The sequence below is a fragment of the Larimichthys crocea genome, chromosome XIII (assembly GCF_000972845.2).
Source record: "Larimichthys crocea isolate SSNF chromosome XIII, L_crocea_2.0, whole genome shotgun sequence".
Lineage (NCBI taxonomy): Eukaryota > Metazoa > Chordata > Actinopteri > Sciaenidae > Larimichthys > Larimichthys crocea.
The window spans coordinates 1,816,910-1,835,240 of NC_040023.1; the positions used below are offsets into that span (position 1 = coordinate 1,816,910).

General features: G+C 40.2%; 1 protein-coding gene across 1 annotated transcript; it reads right to left on the reverse strand.

The window, feature by feature from the left end:
* Positions 1 to 572: 572 nt before the first annotated feature.
* LOC104931627 (synaptic vesicle glycoprotein 2A) lies at positions 573 to 16,152 on the reverse strand. The gene is made up of 13 exons (XM_010746674.3): positions 15,953 to 16,152; positions 11,684 to 12,437; positions 10,726 to 10,906; positions 9,775 to 9,926; positions 9,249 to 9,382; positions 8,801 to 8,890; positions 7,871 to 7,978; positions 7,085 to 7,173; positions 6,834 to 6,998; positions 6,536 to 6,669; positions 3,953 to 4,159; positions 3,709 to 3,868; positions 573 to 3,120 (listed from the first exon to the last, which is right to left on the reverse strand). Exons 2-13 carry the CDS (start codon positions 12,294 to 12,296, stop codon positions 2,937 to 2,939), a joined length of 2,217 nt encoding a protein of 738 aa, XP_010744976.1. The 5' UTR covers positions 12,297 to 12,437; positions 15,953 to 16,152; the 3' UTR covers positions 573 to 2,936.
* Positions 16,153 to 18,331: the final 2,179 nt, after the last annotated feature.

Here is an 18,331-nt window from a genome sequence, read left to right on the forward strand (position 1 = left end):
CAGAAAAAAGTAGAAAAATATGTGACAGACGATTTCGAGTCAGCTTATACACACACATACACACACATAAACATACATGTCCGCACGTTAATGACACATCCAGTCTCTCCAACATGAACAAGACAGGACACGTTTGTTCATTAAATACGCACAAGACTTGAAGACAAACAACAAGAGACTTGATCCTTGATCTTGATTTGACAGCAGTAGTCCGATATTATGGGAAACGCTCTTATTCGCTTTCTTTTTAAGAGTTAAATGAAAAGATTGGTACTGCTCTCATGCCTGCACATTACACATGAAGCCAGCAGGCTGATAGCTTAGCATAGCACAATAACTCGAGGCAGGAGGTGATTAGCGTAGCTTAGCATAAATACTTTTTTTTTGGGCCTTTTATGCCTTTATTGATAGTACAGCGGAAGATAGACAGGAAGCAGAGAGAGGGGGAGTGACACGCAGTAAATGGCCATCCGATGCGGGATTCGAACCGGAGCCAGTTGCAGCGAGGACTATAACCTCCACACACGGGGCGGCCGTTTAACCCACTACACTACCGACCGCCCCCTGATTTTGATTTTGTTAAACAGAGCCAGGCTAGCTGTTTCCCCCTGTTTCCAGTATGTATGCTAAGCTAAGCTTATCACCTCCTTGCTCCAACTCCATACTTAACACACAGACATGAGAGTGGCGTCAATCTTCTTGTCTGTCTCATCATAGTGTCTAATTATTCTTTTGAAGTCTCTCTCATGTGTACACACATACATACCCACACACACAGATACGCTCACATACAAACTCCTACAGCAAAGATGATCCGTTTTCTTCTGAAGTGTGTGTTTTTTGAGTTTTTTTTTGTTACATTGTCATTCTACTCTCAAAGGACAACACCCTTGAACACACACACACACACACACACACAATCCAGAGGACGTCTTTAGGTCAAATAACATACTCTACCGGGCAGCAGCAACACCCATGTACTCACTCACTGATTGTCAGCACACATATTGATGTACACCTTTGGAGAAATGATACCGAAGTAGTGATATGTATAAATAATAGTACTCAATTTACAATCCACTGTAGAGTGATTGTGTCCAATTTAGGTCAAAGTCTTATTTCTGTGTACTTGAGTTATCCTTACAGGCTATGTTAAGAGGTATCATACAGGAACACAGTGGATGCAGTATAGGAATGACAGGAACAGGAGCCCTTAAAATGAAATTAGAAAAGTGATTTCTCAGATTTCCTTTTGTGCCGCACTGCCAGATCAATAGGACTCTTTTCTTACCGATTCTTCTTTTGGTCCTGTTTAATTTGTGCTTATGAGTATAATGAAGTCACATAATGACCTTTAAGAGGCATTAACACAAATTTAAGAAAAGGATACTGCATTGATTGTATGCTTTGAGCCTGACAAACCAAAAAATAAGTTAATTTGAGCTTTCGTTCTCTATGAACACTGAGGAAAACTGCTAAGAAATACAGTGAATGTGGTTCTAATCTCTGCAACAACTAGCTGTTGTACTTGTTTTGTGTCTTGTTTTTATATTAAGGCTAATAACTGCAGCTATGCACATGGGATGGAGATGGAAATATCAGAAAATTAACCTACATGTACAATAATTTGGTGTTCAGTGGAGCTAAAACATAACACCAGCTGTAAACGTGGTCCAAACATTTCACCACACCTGAGCTACTGCATGAGTTCTAATAGAATTATTTCTAAATAAGCCTAAAATAATCTGCTCAGTAAAATGTGGTCCACGTGGCTGCACTGATTCGCATGAAATGACGGAGTTTAAACAAATAAATCAGACACTTTCTCTCTCATCTCACGTAACAAAGATACAAACATGCAATCCCACTCATACGACTAATTTAGGCAAATGTTACACCAACATATCTACTCTCACATTTAGCACTTGACCAAAATCCGTCCCACAGATGTTCCTGTGTTGCAGGCATGAACATCATCACACTGCCGCAGCTGTATGGTTCAACAACAGGGAGGGAAAAACATTAGTGTAACACTGAACACCGAGGAGCTGGATCAAACTAGTCCCATTTAGAGCAGAGAATCCTGTGAAATGCATCTTCCTTCACCTGTCTGTGTTTTTGAGGCTGTAATTAGAGGAGCAGACTGGATTTATGCAGGGACAAAGGAACATTTAATTCTCAGCTTCTGAATAAATCAAGCCTCACTGGAATGTCTTCGTATTATTTGGTAGAAAAAAAGGAGCTCTCAGCAGGTCTGGCAGTCATAGGCAGTGAACTAGGGGCTTGGGTGCTTTTAGAGTAAAATGTATTCACCCTGAACTTTCAAAGAATATAACTTATCAAGCAGAAGAATCAGTCGGAGTGGAAATGTGAAGTGAACTATAGCACAAAAGCAAATTAAAAAGCAGCAGAAGCCAGTCACTGAGGTCGAGGACAGACAAGAAAGAAGGACACTGCAATCATATTTTAAGAATCAACCACACACAGAGACTAAACCTTCTCACGTCCCCCCCAAATGGCTTTTTTTTAGTGTGATCTCTTCATTTGACTTCTCTGTCTTCTCTATTGATATTGTAAATCTGTGGGCCAGAAATGAACATTTTATCCTGACTGCACACCACGTTTTATACTGCGTCACCCACTTTTAAAAAAGATCTGATGTTTTTAGAACCTGACAGTGCAGCTGAAAGTGTTATCGTCAAGATGAAGTTAGAATAACACAGGTTTTTGTTTCTGCATCTGTGTGCTTTTCTCTTAATCACTGTGACTTTGAATGATGCTATCCATGTTTCAAAGGATTCTGGGCTTACAATGGGGATGGCAGTCTGTTCTGTTGGTGTGTGACGGGCAGTGCTGAAGCTCTCAGGGATGTTCGGGCTCTAGTTGTCAAACACACACTCCAGCTGTACTCTGCTGCCCACTGCTGGTCATTGGTTTTACTGCAACACTTGGCCTCGTGTTTCAGGCAACTTTGTTGCAAGGAAACTACCTGCAGCGAGCGCACCAGCAGCGAATATGATGGGGACGGCCTTGGTGATGCCAACAAAGGACTGGAAGATGCTGATGCCAAGGACGGCCGCCAGCTTACAGAGGGCGTTCAGGAAGCCAAACGCTGTGGTCCTGAACACAAGACAAGAAGGACAAACACAATCACTTTTTTATAATACTGATCACTACTACTACTTTAATTGTTTCCTATAGTTTGGATTTGTTTATGTGTCATGTACATACGAGTGTCCATCCCACAAAGACTTATAAGACACTAAGATGTTGTGGTGATGAAACAACATGTCAGACAAGAAAACTTCTTATACAAACATTACCTTTTTTTTAAAAAGGACCTTTTTCCTCTATACAAATAAGGTTCATGTGCTGTAACACAACTCAACTTTTCATAATAACCCATAAAAATAAGTCAATAAATGATAAAAATGGATGGATGTATATGTATAAAGATTATTAGAAGTTTAGTTTTCAAACCATATTTGACAGGAAGACACACTTATTTGCTTTTGAAAAGTTTATTTGCACCTGTTTGCAATCAACCTGAAGTCTTCATCAGAGCATGTATGATGGTAGTAAGTCCTCTTATTAAAGGACACATCATGTGATCACCAAGCAACAGAAAGAACTGCACCTGTACGGTTCTGCAGGATCATCCTCCACACAGAAAATCTGCAACAGACATGAGCCAGTGCATCTAGTTACCTTTTATCTGAGGGATAGAGCTCCACTGTTATCACGTCCAGGGCGTTCCACGAGGCAATGCTGATGCCACCAAACAGGCACAAAAGGGCGATCATCCCTGACTCACTGTTGCCGAACATCAGGAAGAAACAGCTGACACAAGATATAACACTGGACCCCGCTGGAGAGACGGACGACAATTACATTAACTTAAACAGCGTCTGTGTTTATAAGTGAAGCATCTGCATTGATTAGATTTACCTACCCAGCATCCTTAAACGTCCAATTTTGTCCATTAATAGAGCCGACACGATGTTGCCGGGCAACACAGCCAACGTGCCGAGGAAGTTAACAAAGTATATCATGTAGGCATTGTTGAAGTCGTCACTGAAGTCGAGTATGCAGCCCTCCTTGTTGTGGAGGAACGTGCTGTTGACCAGTTTACAGTCAACAAACCGGTATTTGAACAAATCTGATGGAAGAGAGATAAGACAGTGTTACTGCTCTGAGATACTAGAATAAAAAATAAAAAGTCATGATGCTTGAGGTGTTGGTTGATAGAAATGTTTCATTTTTGAAAATTATAATAACTTTTTCAAATCTCAGTGTTTCCTGACAAAATGCAGAGCAGAGAGGTGATAGTACTGATAGTACTCTCATCCTCAACCTTTTTTTTTTGCCCTGGGTTTCGCCTCAGGCACGGTAGGTCTGTTTACAGAGGTTGTTAGAGCTGTGTGCAGCCTGCGGGAGGACTGCAGAGATTCGTCAGGGCTAAAAAAGTGTAATATCAGTAATTAAATAATTAAATCTACAGTAGAGATTCTGAAAGTGAAGCCCAGTGCTCATTATAGCAAAGATTGTAGTACGGGTACATAATTCAGATGACTATAAGTAGGGTTAGAGATGAAAAATACAAAGATTTACATGGCATTTTTTTTTGTTTTTGCTTGAAGAACATCTAATTTCATTTTGTCCTCCCCCACTTGTGAAACCAAAGCTACAGCACTCATTTGCATAAATTATTTGTTTTCCTAAAACATAGAGAGAGAATGATCTCTCAACAAAAGGAAATGGGACATTTGCACAGTCAGCACATAACCGATCTTGTAGTAGCTGTTTTGAATCAAAATTCCTTCCAGGCACACAATAGACATAAAAACAATATCCATCACTGTGGAAAAAATAAATAACAGGAAAAACATAGAAAAGGTCAGAAGAGGTTGCATTGTCTATCAAAACCGCGTTTCCTTGAGGTCACCAGCTCTCTTACTACTCTTCTTTTTTTATACTTTGCTGCCTGAAGCCGCACAAACGACATGATTAGATTTTCTGATGACACTGGTGAAATTGCTTCCATACCAATAACAGCTTTTTTTAAGGGGAGTCGGGCATGAAAGTGCTGAATGATCATAAAATTTTAGATGCACAAATGACATAAACATAAAAGAATGTATTGTTGGCTTTGAGAGATGAGAACTTAGTGCTGCTGTAAAAGCAGCTGCTCTGGAAGTGAAGATGTTGTGATTTAAGGCTTATGTCAGCAGAGTTATGGCTTCTGCACATATTTTCTCAGGCAGACACTGACATGTTTATTGAAAGCACAAGAGGAAATCCAAACCATAGAGCAAAAAGCCCGCCAAGGACTACAGCTTCCACATAAACAAATAAATGATCCTTTTGTGCATTGTTTTGGGCATAGTTACACACTATTATATGAGGCATTTACATTTAGATGAGCTAGACTGTATAAGATAAGTTGTAGTTCATATTTGCTTTAGGAGCTGATATTCAGAAACAAAATAAAGCAGGACGAGATGCAAATGATGAGTTTGTCCTGTGTCGAGTCTAAGAAGAGCTTAAATTGTGATTATCCTTTTAACGCATTCATACATCTGTTTTTCTCAATAATTAAGCTGTGTTTTTGCAGCCATCTGCTCTCTCCTGTCAAAAAAGCCTGGGCTGGATTTGTTTATGTTGCTACGGTAACACTTCTGCAGCATCGTAACCCTGGGATACTAGCAACAGATTGTTTCTATGGTTGCAGTGCTGATGAACTACTGTGTTTTAACTTTTCTCTATTTTTACTTTGGGTTGCGATAGAACTAATTAGAATTAATGTTTAATCTAAAATCTATGTTTTTGCTCAGCAGCAGTGCAGTGATCATTACAAAAAGTAAATCTAGTGTTATTAAAGCTGTTTTTCTCTGTTTTATATCACTTTAAAGCTGCAATAATCAATATTCCTATACTTACAATGAATCAACTATGTTGGAGACACTCAAATATAATTATCACCAGACTCTACAGGGCGTTTTAATGTTTTTTCACTCATTGCTTTGGTTTCAAGGCCTGACTTTACTGCTTTGGCTCACTGCTCTCATCAGGGTTCTTTCTAGATGCAGCAAGCAGCTGTTTTCAACAGAAAAGAGCTCTGACAAACCCACTCTATGCTCCCTACTCAGCACCAAGAGGAAGACAGACAAAGTTTAACAACTAGCTGCTGAACGCAGTGCAGCATTTAGACAGATATCCCCTCAGGAGGTGGTGGAGACCAAAACAGAGCTAAAAGGAGGGATGGGATGGCTGGAAACATACAACTAAGAATTCATATTAATTTTGTGCCATGTCTGCTGGATGCGTTAATCGCAAACACGCAATTGTGGTGATAATATGTCATTGTTGTGTCTTCAGCTTGTTGTGCTTCCCCTAAGTGGCCAAAAAATGAATTATTGCAGGTTTAGATTTAATATCTTTGGGTTTTGGACCTTTGTTGGGACAAAACAAGCAAAACATTTTGGTATTTTATAGATTAAATGATAAAGTCTGGTGAATTTCCATTCATATTTACCTGTGTTATAGAACAAACTTGCAATGAAAGTGCAGTTTCTGAAGAAGGTGTGTGTAGAGGTGATGTCCTCGAAGTAGCACTCCTCAAACACAGAGTCTTCAAACACCATGGACTTCATCTTCAGGTTGAGGAACCTGGTGAGCGGGTTACAGGTTCATAGTTTTAGTTTTGTATATCTGCCAAATGTTCTGTTCTTGTGCTTTATTGTTGAGTCAAGTTGTTCATGAGGGATGAGTGGACTGACTAATCCACATCTGTTTAACTACAATAAAAAAACTGCAGCTTACAAAACACCTACTTGTCATTGAAGTAGTGTCCTTGGCGATGCACTTGGTTTTCCAGGGTAAAGTTAAAAGTGACATGCTCCACTCGTTCCTTACTGAAGGTCTTTGTGCGTGACTCATATTCCTGCTTCTGGATGTACTTGATCATGTCAGGGAACCACACCGTCAGACCGTAGTAGCTGCAACATATTTAGAGTTAGAACAAATGAAAGAAGCCAAAGAAGTGAATGTTTTTCACCGTATTGCAAAGGAGTCTCTAGTTTACCTGAAAGACATGGTGAACCAAACAGCCATGAGCATGAAAGTTGTCCGTTTATACTCTGGGCTGAAGCAGGCGAGAATGTTGTTCCGTATCTGTCAGGTGGACAAGAAAACATACAGCTTTTAAAAAGAAAGCTTCAACTTTAAGACTGAGATTATTCAGTAGCCATTAAGCTGGTGGTGAAGCAACAGATTCAGAAGAAAATGGAGGGTGTAGGCGTAAAGCAGAACGTAGGCTGATTACAAGTTCAAATCAGGCACAAGGCTTGTAAAGTTTCAGCCTGGAGCAGTTTAAACACGAGAAAGTCAAATGCTAACACAAGAAGCAAGAACCAAAACATTTGTGAGTTTGTTTCACAAAATTAAATTTTACGAGACAAAAAGCAGCAGCAATTTCCCTTTAATTCTTTCATAATGTCAGATGAAGGTCAAGAAGTCAAAATAATTAATAACAAATGTGACATTTTAAACCTATTAGCTACTCCTGTACTTGCTGCCGCCTACGCCTCCATCCATACTGTTTGTGTCCAGCTTCACCAGAGCCTTTTAAAGGCTTGCCCCAAACTGTAAAAGGTCACAGCTTCATACTCTGCTGCAATAACTATGCATTTTTAAAGAAGAAATGCTCTCAGATATAATCTCAGGAGTGTTTTATATCATGCTAAAACTTGGTTACAGTTCAGGTTCAGGACTAACTGCACAACAACAAATCTAGTTGTTCAAACAAATCCCAGATTAAAGAAATGATATATGCTGATATAGTTTTAACCATGCAGTTTTGTTCACTCACCTGTTGGGAGAGGCTCATAATCTTCAGTCTGTAGCGCTGCCAGACTGGAGTATCAGTGCCAATGTCGACTAACTCATCCATCTGCTTCACCGTTTTAATTGTGGTGACCTTGGATGAAAGACACATTCACAGGCATGCCTTTAGCCAGATGTCAGGGAATGAAATTCCATGGTAACCACTGAGTTTTCTAAACCACCACGTGGCGTTTCTGAAAAGCCTTCCTGAAAACCACGTGTTTTAATAAAATATAACTTTTGCAAAATGCGGTTGAAATGTGGTTAAAAGTGTTCTACCTTTAACCACATGTGTGAGGGAATTTTCTGTTCTAGCATGGCACATATGGGGTTTACACAGGGTCAAGCATGTCCTCAGGTCACTGTAGGGAAAGTGTTGAAATCTTAGATTGTTTGGGAGACACTGACTTCTTCTCCTTGAGACAGAGCAACTGTATGCTTTAAGAAAGCGGGCACCATTCTTTCTTTCTCCATCATTACTATGGTAACTGAGGTTACCGAGGATAGGACTCATTCCCTCGACACAACAGATAGGTACATAACATAGAAGCCTTTATTTCTATGGAGCTGATTAATTGTTCAGATTTTTGGAAGTCAGAATTTCATTCACGTATCAAATAGCAGCTAATTTCTTTATGCTTTTGCTAGAATACAGTGTATGTTGGAAAGGTCACATGGCCGTGATCCCACGTGAAAGCGGTTCAAGCTGGGTTAAGCGTCCACTAACAGCCAGTGACCTTTGTTTCTTGTCGTTTCCAGTCTCTCTGTCCTCCTTACCTGTCATCACTGTCAGTTGTCTCATGAAGGCGTAAAAAACTTAATCAAAAAAACTACATTTGGATTGCCTGCTGTGGGGATGTGGTACGGAGTATTGTTTCTGAGCTTAATATGACAATATTATGGCAGAAATACTCACAGAAAACACCCTCTCTGGGTATCCCTTTGCTCTCATGTTAGTGTCGTGAACTTGCTTCAGAATCATCCAGCCTTCATCATGTTTGCCGTTCTGTTTGAAAAAAAGTAAACGTCACATTGTGTATGTATATGTACCTATGTCTTTTCGATGTATCTTTAAGCATACAGAACACTTCTTCTTTGCTGAAAACAATTAACATTTGACTTTGTTAGTTAAAACCAAGGCCGCTTCAAGCTGACAGACACAGTCACAGCTTCCCTATCATACCTTAGTTTGGCTTATAACCTTTAAACTTAACTTTTAATTCTCCCAAAATAATTAGAGGCTGAACTTGCAGCTTGGGGGCCCTATGCATCCATAGAGTCCGCATAAAGCAAGAAACGGCTCTGATTAAAACTCATGTATGAGCAAACCCAGCTAATACTGTCAAACAAGAACATCTGCAAACCTCCAGGTAGAAGCGTGGGCTCTCAGGCATGGCACTGAGGGCAGCGATGGCAGCAACACATGGAAATGCGCACACTAACACAAACACACGCCAGCTGTGGAACTGATATGCAGAGCCCATCTGGAAACTCCATCCTGAGAAGACAAAAACACACACCAACACGAAGAAGTGAGCTCACACCTTACACTTTGACTTTGTCTTACAAATGGGAGTCAGGTTAACCGATAAGGTTAGATCTTTATAAAAGACAGGCTGATATACATTTAACTAGCTGGGACACAGTATGAACTGTGTTCTTGTCTTTCCTCCCTCGGGGGGAAGTCAGAGGTCACCGCACTGCAATGCCTCTGGAAAGATGCTTGGTAGCAAAGAATCTTAAAGCTGCAGGGTTTCACCAATCCTGCTCATCCTGCCGCCAAAGCTGAAGCTCAAAATGTTGTGTTAACACTTTGTTTGCTGCAAAAATATCCAATTTCTCACAAATCCCATTACCTCATAAATTCAGGTTATAGGTTACTTTACTTACCATAATGTGGGATTATGGCCCAGGCCATGGCAGAGGCGTATATCCCCCCAATCATCCAGAACATGCAGAGCCAGCTGAGGTGCTCACCACGCTTCTCTTGGGCCAGAAATTCAGAATAGTAGGAAAACACGATTGGAATTGAGCCACCAATCCTGCAAAGATCAGAAACAGACTGAGCTCAGAGATGAACTGCGTTTAAGAGCAGAGATCAAGAGATGCACACAGAGTTTAGGTGGTCACATTAACATCATCCTGTACTTGTTCTTTTTTAAAGTGCTGATAGACAGCTTTACTTTGAACTGTATTATGGATATGACTGACATCATACCGTGAGTGAATTTCTTTAAACTCCTGTAGAGCAATTGAACTCTTTACAAGTAGAGGCATCTTGAATCTCTAGACTTTAATTTGCGGCACTGCTTGTTTTGTTTGGTCACTAAAGCTTCTGCTGCATTGCTCCATCATGTTGTAAAACTAACTCACAGAGGCTCTGCAGTGAAACTGATAGATTTAGTCACCACAAATGGATTTCAGTTTCAATTTGCCACTTCACTAAAGCAGAAACTGCCATTTTTAATAGTGAAGACTCCTGGATATGCTGCATAATGAAGAATGGAAATCTTTAATTAATAACTTTTCTTCTACTTTCAAAATAGTGCAGTCTGATGTGTAACATAAAGATTACAGCTTTTGGATGGTTAATTCTCAAAACAGATGATTTACTGTATTTCTACTTACTCATTTCATACTCAGATGAGTATGAAATTAATAATTCCTCCAAAGATATACATTATTGAAATGTGTCTTTTGTGTAATTGCGTTAAAATTGTTCTGAAATTATGTTAAAATCATAATGTTAATGTCAAAACTGACTTGGTTTCCCTTGCCTTGCTGCTGGATTGGTCGAAAAAGTGATGAAAAAATATGTACACCAAGTAATTTTCAATTTACCCAACACCTGAGAGGAGCCGGCAAAACAGAAAGGTGCTATAGCCCTGGACGAAGGAGGAGAAGAAGGAAAAGATGCTATTGATGGAGAGAGAGATGAGAAGAGACTGCCGACGGCCTATCCGGTCAGCCAGAGCGCCCCAGAGGAAAGCCCCAACCATCATCCCAAAATATACAATCAGACCTGTGGAGAGAGCAACGGAAATGATACTATTACACATGTAAACACAAACTATCAGTGTTTGCTACAACAGAGCAAGAGAGCAGATTGTACTGCAGAATTTTTTATTTACAGATATAAGTCTTTCCTGTCTTCTTTGTTTCTGCTGCACTCTGTCTGTGAAATCTAAGGGCCTTGGGGCGTCTCGACAGTATTTTATTTCTTTATTTTTCTTATTATCACCAAACTCCCCAAAAACACCAAAACCAATAACAGGTTAGTCCACCTCTCAGCCCCAAGCCATTCCTCTATTAAACACATAAACCTTTAAAAAGATGTCACAAATATATTGTTTTATTTTTTTGTTTGTTTAGTAATTTTCTTAACTTAGCTTTTGCAAACATTACTCAACCAGGAGTAAACAGTCCATTTGTTGGGGACTATATTAAGTTGTGTATTAATACACAATTTGTGCACTACTTTGTGTTTTTGGCAGCAGGAGGGCCTGTGTTCATGGTAATTCTCCAGTGTAACAGTGTGGCTCATTAATGTGTCCTTAATAATAGTTTTTGGACAACGATGAGGCTTTATGGCTCAGAGGAGTAGGTTATATAACGTTTTGGATACACAGCAAATACTTCTTGGATGAATTCATTGTTGGTTGTGGAGATTTGTTGACAATAAAAAAAATAGACAACAGACAGTCTTGTGCTTTTAGTAACATAAAATGCACCATGACACAGGCAAACCAGAGGTCTACAGAAGAAGCAGGAGACACAGTCACCTGTCAAAGAGTCTTACCTAGCATGCTTTTGTTAGGTTCAGACAGGCACATGTCCTTCTCAGCGCTGGGCAGGACAAACCCGACCACGAAGATCTCCACACCATCTGCCATCAGAGCCAGTCCCAGCACAAAGTACAGGGTCCACTGGAACTTCCCGTGACCGCATTCTTGTAAAATCGTCTCGTACTGTTGAGCCAGTTCTTCCTGGTCCTTCCTCCTCTCTGCCTCAGACACTCCGATATCTCTGAACTGCTGAGCACCAGCTTTCACCGAGCCCGGGCCACCAGCCAAGCTGCCTTTGCCTGAGTCAGCTCTGGGGATTCCTTGGTACTCTCCCTCATAGATTTCATCATCCTCATCGTGACCTTCTGTGGAGTCACTGTGACCGCCTTCATCATCGTTGGCTGCCTGGCTGTCTCCACGGTAGTAGCCTCCATCCTGGCTTCCCTGCATGGGGTAGTCATCATCATCGTCCTCTTCAAAGCGGCTGTAGGAGCGCTTGCTGTACTCATCGGTCATCCTATCCACTGAGCGGCCGACCTTCTTAGATGCTTGGCGCTTGACTTCTTTAGCAATGTCTTTGGCACCTTTTATGAATGCAGTCCGGTTTTGGTAACCTTGGTCCTCCATTTTAAAGAGGTTTTGAAGATGCAAAAGTGGTCAAAGATGTAGTGGAGAGGCCACCTGAACGTGCTGAGGCTTCAGTTTGTTCAGGATGCACCTCTAAGAAGTGTTCACCCCTGGTTCAACAACAACAGGCTCTCCTTATGTCTGTGGAGACAAGTGGAATATAAATTAGCTAACCTCGTGTTAACCCTTTTCGTAATCATTCAAGCATGTAGAAGTAGGTTTAATGGAAAGGTGCTTTAAGTGGCATTTGACAGGAGCTTAAAAACATCAGTGCACCTTTCTGGTGACCCGTTACAATGGATGAATTACTAAACTACTTACCATCCTGAATGGACTGATGAAAGGAAGTAAGATTTTGTGTTACAGAGGCAATCAAATGACATGGGGACATAAAATGACACAAACAGATGCAAAATGGCCACAAAGAAACACAAAACAACCAAAACAGTCACCAAATGAATATGTATAAATGTAAAATGAACACAGTGAGACAGAAATGACCAAAAACATACACAAAATGACCACAAAGAGACAAACAATGATCACAAAGACACAATAAATGACTACAATGATATTTAACATCTGGATATGATACATATAAAAATATATCTATATGTTCATTCAGTTAACCAAACAGGGCGAGGCACCAAGCCATTAGTGAGCTAGTGAGAGTGATTTTTAATGGCTATTTCTTAGTGCGAAAATGTCTTAATGTCTCAGTTCAAGTTCATAGAGAAAAGCTACGATAGGTGACCATTACTCAGATGTAGCTCATACACGAGCAGACAATAGTTTGAAATAAAATGACATCACTGTTCATGTCATTCCACAACATCCCACATATTAACTCATATCAACATATTTTAACACGTCATTAAGACTCACAACACACTGCACTAAAATGTGTCTTTTTAATAGCTGAGGTGATTAAATGTCAGGTTTGACATTAATACGTTAATGATATGGGAGAAAACCAACAAAGTATACTTCTAGGATTAATCAAATAAGTCTGTAAATGTTCCTTAATTGGAAAAGTGAACAACTGCTGAGTTAGAGGAGCTGTGTGCTTAAACAAATGAGGCTTGAAATTGAGAAAAAGAAGGCGGAAAATAGATGTCACCTGTCTGCTGCAGTATCACATCTCCTCCTGATGAAGGAACATTTATAAGGCACCGACTCATGCAGTTCACAGATGATACCCCACATTCATATGCTTTTTCTATTAAGACGCAGTGTGCCTCGGGTGACCATGCAATAAAAACAACATGTCAGTTTGATTTTGTGGCGCAGTGAAACAACAGACAGAGAATGAGAGACATCATCGCGGCGTTCCCTTTGACCCCTGTTTCGAAAACAAGGTCTGACAGGTAACAACGAGCTGACAGAGCTTTAAATGTCTACAGGTATACAGCATATACACAGCACAGGGCAAGACTCAGGAAACACTGAGTGCAAGGGTCAGAATCTTTTGACAAGCTACAAAAAGAAAATTGTATCTCCCAACATGATGCTACTTAAAAGCTTTCACCACACTCCCACATATCAAATCCCTTAAATATATATTTCTTTATTTTAATATTCTTGGACTAAAACCAATCAAATCTAAATCTAAATCTAATTTAGGCAAAAAAATATTAGAAATGGCTTTTAAAAGCTGCAATGTGAAATTACAGCACGACAAAACTACTACTTTAGGTTGTTAAAATCTCCAAATTAACATAAACAAATGCTGAGAACGAGAGAACCATGTCCTCAGAGATAGCTACAGGCTTGAGTCTTTTAATTCTCTAACTTAAGTTGGCAAAATCTCTGTTAGTTGCCGTAAAGAGGTTTATCATAATAAACTCTAATGGTGTAATAGTCATATAGCTACAGTATGTGAACATCTCTATACAACACATATATTGGATGTTAAATTTAATTACATCACCTCCAGTCATAAGGCTACACAGATCCCTCACCATCAGCATGACGAGCAGATTTACTGGCACCGAAAAGGAGCCCCACAGGCCTGGTCAGCCAGGCTAAACTGTAGGACACTAACCTAATAATATCTCCAACTCGAGCATTACGAGCCTGAAATCACTGCCTCTTGTGAACATACGTGCACAGGACTGAGTAAAATTATATGAGCATATGCAGAACAAAAAGAGCTGTTTTTTAGTCCCTGCACACACACACACACACACACACACATGCACACATTTTACCCGCACAGGTGTCTTACAAAGCCATTATTATTTTTTCTGAATGTCTGCTAGGAGTAAATACATAGTTTTTATACCTGCTCCTGCTGCAACTTACATCTTTACTTTATGACATTTTTGGAGTTTTAGTCATAATTCAGGCATACCAGGACCCTAGAAGTGACGCTAAACAGAATTCAGCACTTATTCATCTCATTATTCATGTGTTTTTCTATGTCACAATGTCCATATTAATTTCAGAGAATGAAAAGCTAGTGGAATAATAAGTCTCTGTAGGTGCATTATAAAAATAGACCTCAATAAAATAGATAAAGTGCTTCAGATAGACAGACAAATAGACAGACAGACAGACAGACAGATAGATAGATAGATAGATAGATAGATAGATAGATAGATAGATAGATAGATAGATAGATAGATAGATAGATTTTATGCAACAGGTCAGCTACACATGCACTCCTTTAATTTCCATTTTCTTTTTCAATAAATAAACTAAGGCGTGAAGCCTTTAAGCCCACTTTTCTGATTTTCTCCCTGTTGTCAACTTGACAGCAGCATCTCTACAGCTCCATGCAGCCAGCAGCACATAACAAGCCTGTGAGTGGAAAAAGAGCAGGCAGCTCTGAGGATGAGGAGGATGGATTATTGCTCCCTGGTTTCAGCTAACCCTTTTATTTATTTATGTATTGTTTGTTTGTCTTGATTTTCCTCCCCCTTAAATCGACATCAGTTTACCATTTTTTTTTCTACTGGTGTGCAAGGCCAAGCAGGCCAGATAGCCATCACATCACATCACATGCACGCCTGCTTATTAAGGCACTGGGAGATTTATATCAGTCGTGAAGTGTCGTGATGAATAATCAGGACAGCAGAAGACAACATTAAGGATACAGAAATCCCCAAATCACAAGACAAATAAGATTATTTCTCTTCAGGCATATCCAACAAGATGATTAATGATATTTACGTTGGTGTTTTAGTGTCAAGATTGTTGTTTTTTAGCAGCAGCATGCCTGAAGGGGCTGCAAAAAACCATCAATCCAAGAGTCTGTTTAAATGTGAGAATATTTAAGCCTCTAGTCCAGAAATCATGATGTTCATTTGTGTTTAAAAAAAAAAAAGGGAAAAAAAGGCCTTGTCGCTAACAGGCCAATTACACAGCTCACAAATACAGCCGGATTAAAATATAAATCTGTCACAAATAGCAGCCGATTGTCTGCTCATCCTCATCCTGACATCTGCGCTCATTCTTAGAAATCACAGCGTTCGGCATCTTGTCACGACTTGGACTGGATCACAGAAAGGCCTGATTCACAATATCGATCTTAATTGCTGCGTGAAGCAAATGGTTGCAGAACACGCCCATCGTGTCCTCCTCATGATGTCTTAATGCATTCAAATAAAAGATTCTAACATCGGACATTATTCACGTTATATATTCCAGCTCACCTTTATTCCTGCGATGTGTGCTCCCTCTCTCCCTTCAGCCCGGAGAAGCTTGACGAGCAGGATGAGGAGGAGGATGAGGATGATGATGCGTACGTTACTGTGAAACCGAGTGGTGGTGATGATGCTGCGCGGTTTGGAGGAGAGAAGCCCACGCCATCCATACACACTCACTCACTCAGTGATGTGCAGGGGTCCCCTCCCCCACGCGAAAACCCTCACGAGCGCACGACCACATTAACGCCTTCATATCTGGAGGGGTTTGGCGCACAATCTGCACCTCTGCACTTTAATCTTTTTTCCTGATCTTAAAGCTAATTGTGTTGATGGCTTTGTGCATACAAAAAAAATCACATTAAACACGCACTATATGCATGTATCCTCGCACGCATGCGTGCACAAATGTAAATATTTTCATCCATCTGTTTTTTCTTTGTTTTTTTACAAACAGATGATTGTCTGTACACATTAATATCAAAGGGTGTGCACAGACAACACACACGTGCAAGCGCACCTGACTCCTGTTGCCATGCCGACCACTTGCCATATTCTTGATCCTTTCTTACTACATGGAGAGCTGCTGTGTGAAGAAACGCGAGCTTCCCTTCACATACAGAGTGATGTCATCACCACCATCACCATTCACATCTCCGTGGACAGGAAATGTTTGTCACATGTGTGTGGATGTGACATGTCAGGCTCTGGAGCAGTGGAATGTATATGAGGTACTTTAGTGTAAATGTGAGAGGAGAGTTGCTTTGAGATTTGCTTGAAAACTTTAAGGATGAAGCGTTAAAGTGTGTGTAGATATACAGTTTTTGTTGGATGATGTAAGGGAGGGAATCAGGAAACTTTTTTTGCAGCACCCCAAATGAAAGTGATTATTTTTTAAGTCTTGAAGTCAAAAGTAGTGCTGCCATGTTGTGAAAAAAAAAAAGTAAAAGTATCAGGTGCATTACAATACTGCAGTTAAGAAAGGAAATCTACAAATGGCATTATGGACAGATCATCTACATTTGAAATAAATGAAATGTTGGGGTCCAGATAGAGCCAGTGTTAGAGGAAGACAAAAGTAGTATGCACAGTGTCAAAATAGTCGCTGATTTTAGTCATTTAGCAGCTTTTATCCAAAGCGACTTACAAATAAAGGAAACAATCAAGCTACAGTGTGACAAAGACATGTGATAAGTACTGTGACAGTACTAGAGCGGATAGATTTTATTGTAAAAACATGATTAGGTTCTTGATAACTGGTTAACAGAGTACTACTTAATATTAAAGCTGCTCTAATAAATTGAATCAGATGTCTATGTATAATGTTAAAGGGGTCATTTGTAATGACAAACCCACAGAAAATTATTCTCCTCAGGTTATTGAGCTTCTTTGCACCTTTTAATTCATTGTTTTGGCTTTATGATGACTAGGCTGCATTCAGACAGGACGAGGAGCTGTGGCGAATCGCTGCAGGGTTGTTGCCATGTGTGGGGGTGAAAGGGACTGCTGGGGGTGTTTCTATCTGTGCTGACTTAACCACTGTGAAACAATCAGGAAAATTCACTGTTTATACAACTCCAGGGCTGACAGTGGAAAGACATCCTGAGCCTGAACTTTTTTATTTGAAAGGCCAATATTAACTATATTGTCACCATCTGCCATATTACCACGTTGCTCTTTACATACTTTGACTACAGATTACACTCACACCGTGCAGCAGCACGCCCCTGCCTCCTGAAGCTTTTGGCACCAGCTCCCAAAGGGCTTGCCATCACTTCCAACCTCCTCCATCCACGCCCAGCACCATTTATTTTTGATACCCCTCTCGACATCTTTAGTGTCAACCCCGGGCTTCATGAACCTGCAGTCCATCCTGTGTATTAGGCTACAATGCTTGTTACTGCAGGGTAATGATGCTCACTTTTGGCTTTTTAGCAAGGAAATTGAAAACATCTCTTATGAATGAATGCTGGAATTGTCCCTTTCCTGCTGTATTGCTTGATGGTTGAAGCTGCACTGAAAGCTCAATTCTAAACTTTATGGTTCCAAAAACAACAGTGACATTTTTAATGGCAGAGAATAGTGAAAGCTGCTAATTGCTGCACCCCTAGACCATTCAGCCATCGAACTCGATAAATATTTTCATCTTTAGTTTTATTCCTCGTACTTATGGTGATCCCTGTTCTCTATGAGCACCAGCAGGCTAAAACTTCCACCCACACATGAGACACACAAGCGGAAAAGGCCTTGGCAATGACCTAAAGAAGGCCCCATCTCTGCTAAAACTGCAGCATGAATAAAAGTGAAGCAAATCCAAACAGAGGGGAAGAGGGGGAAGGGCTTTTTGATTAGAAACTAATGTGTGTGGTGGGAAAAATGTACAAAAAC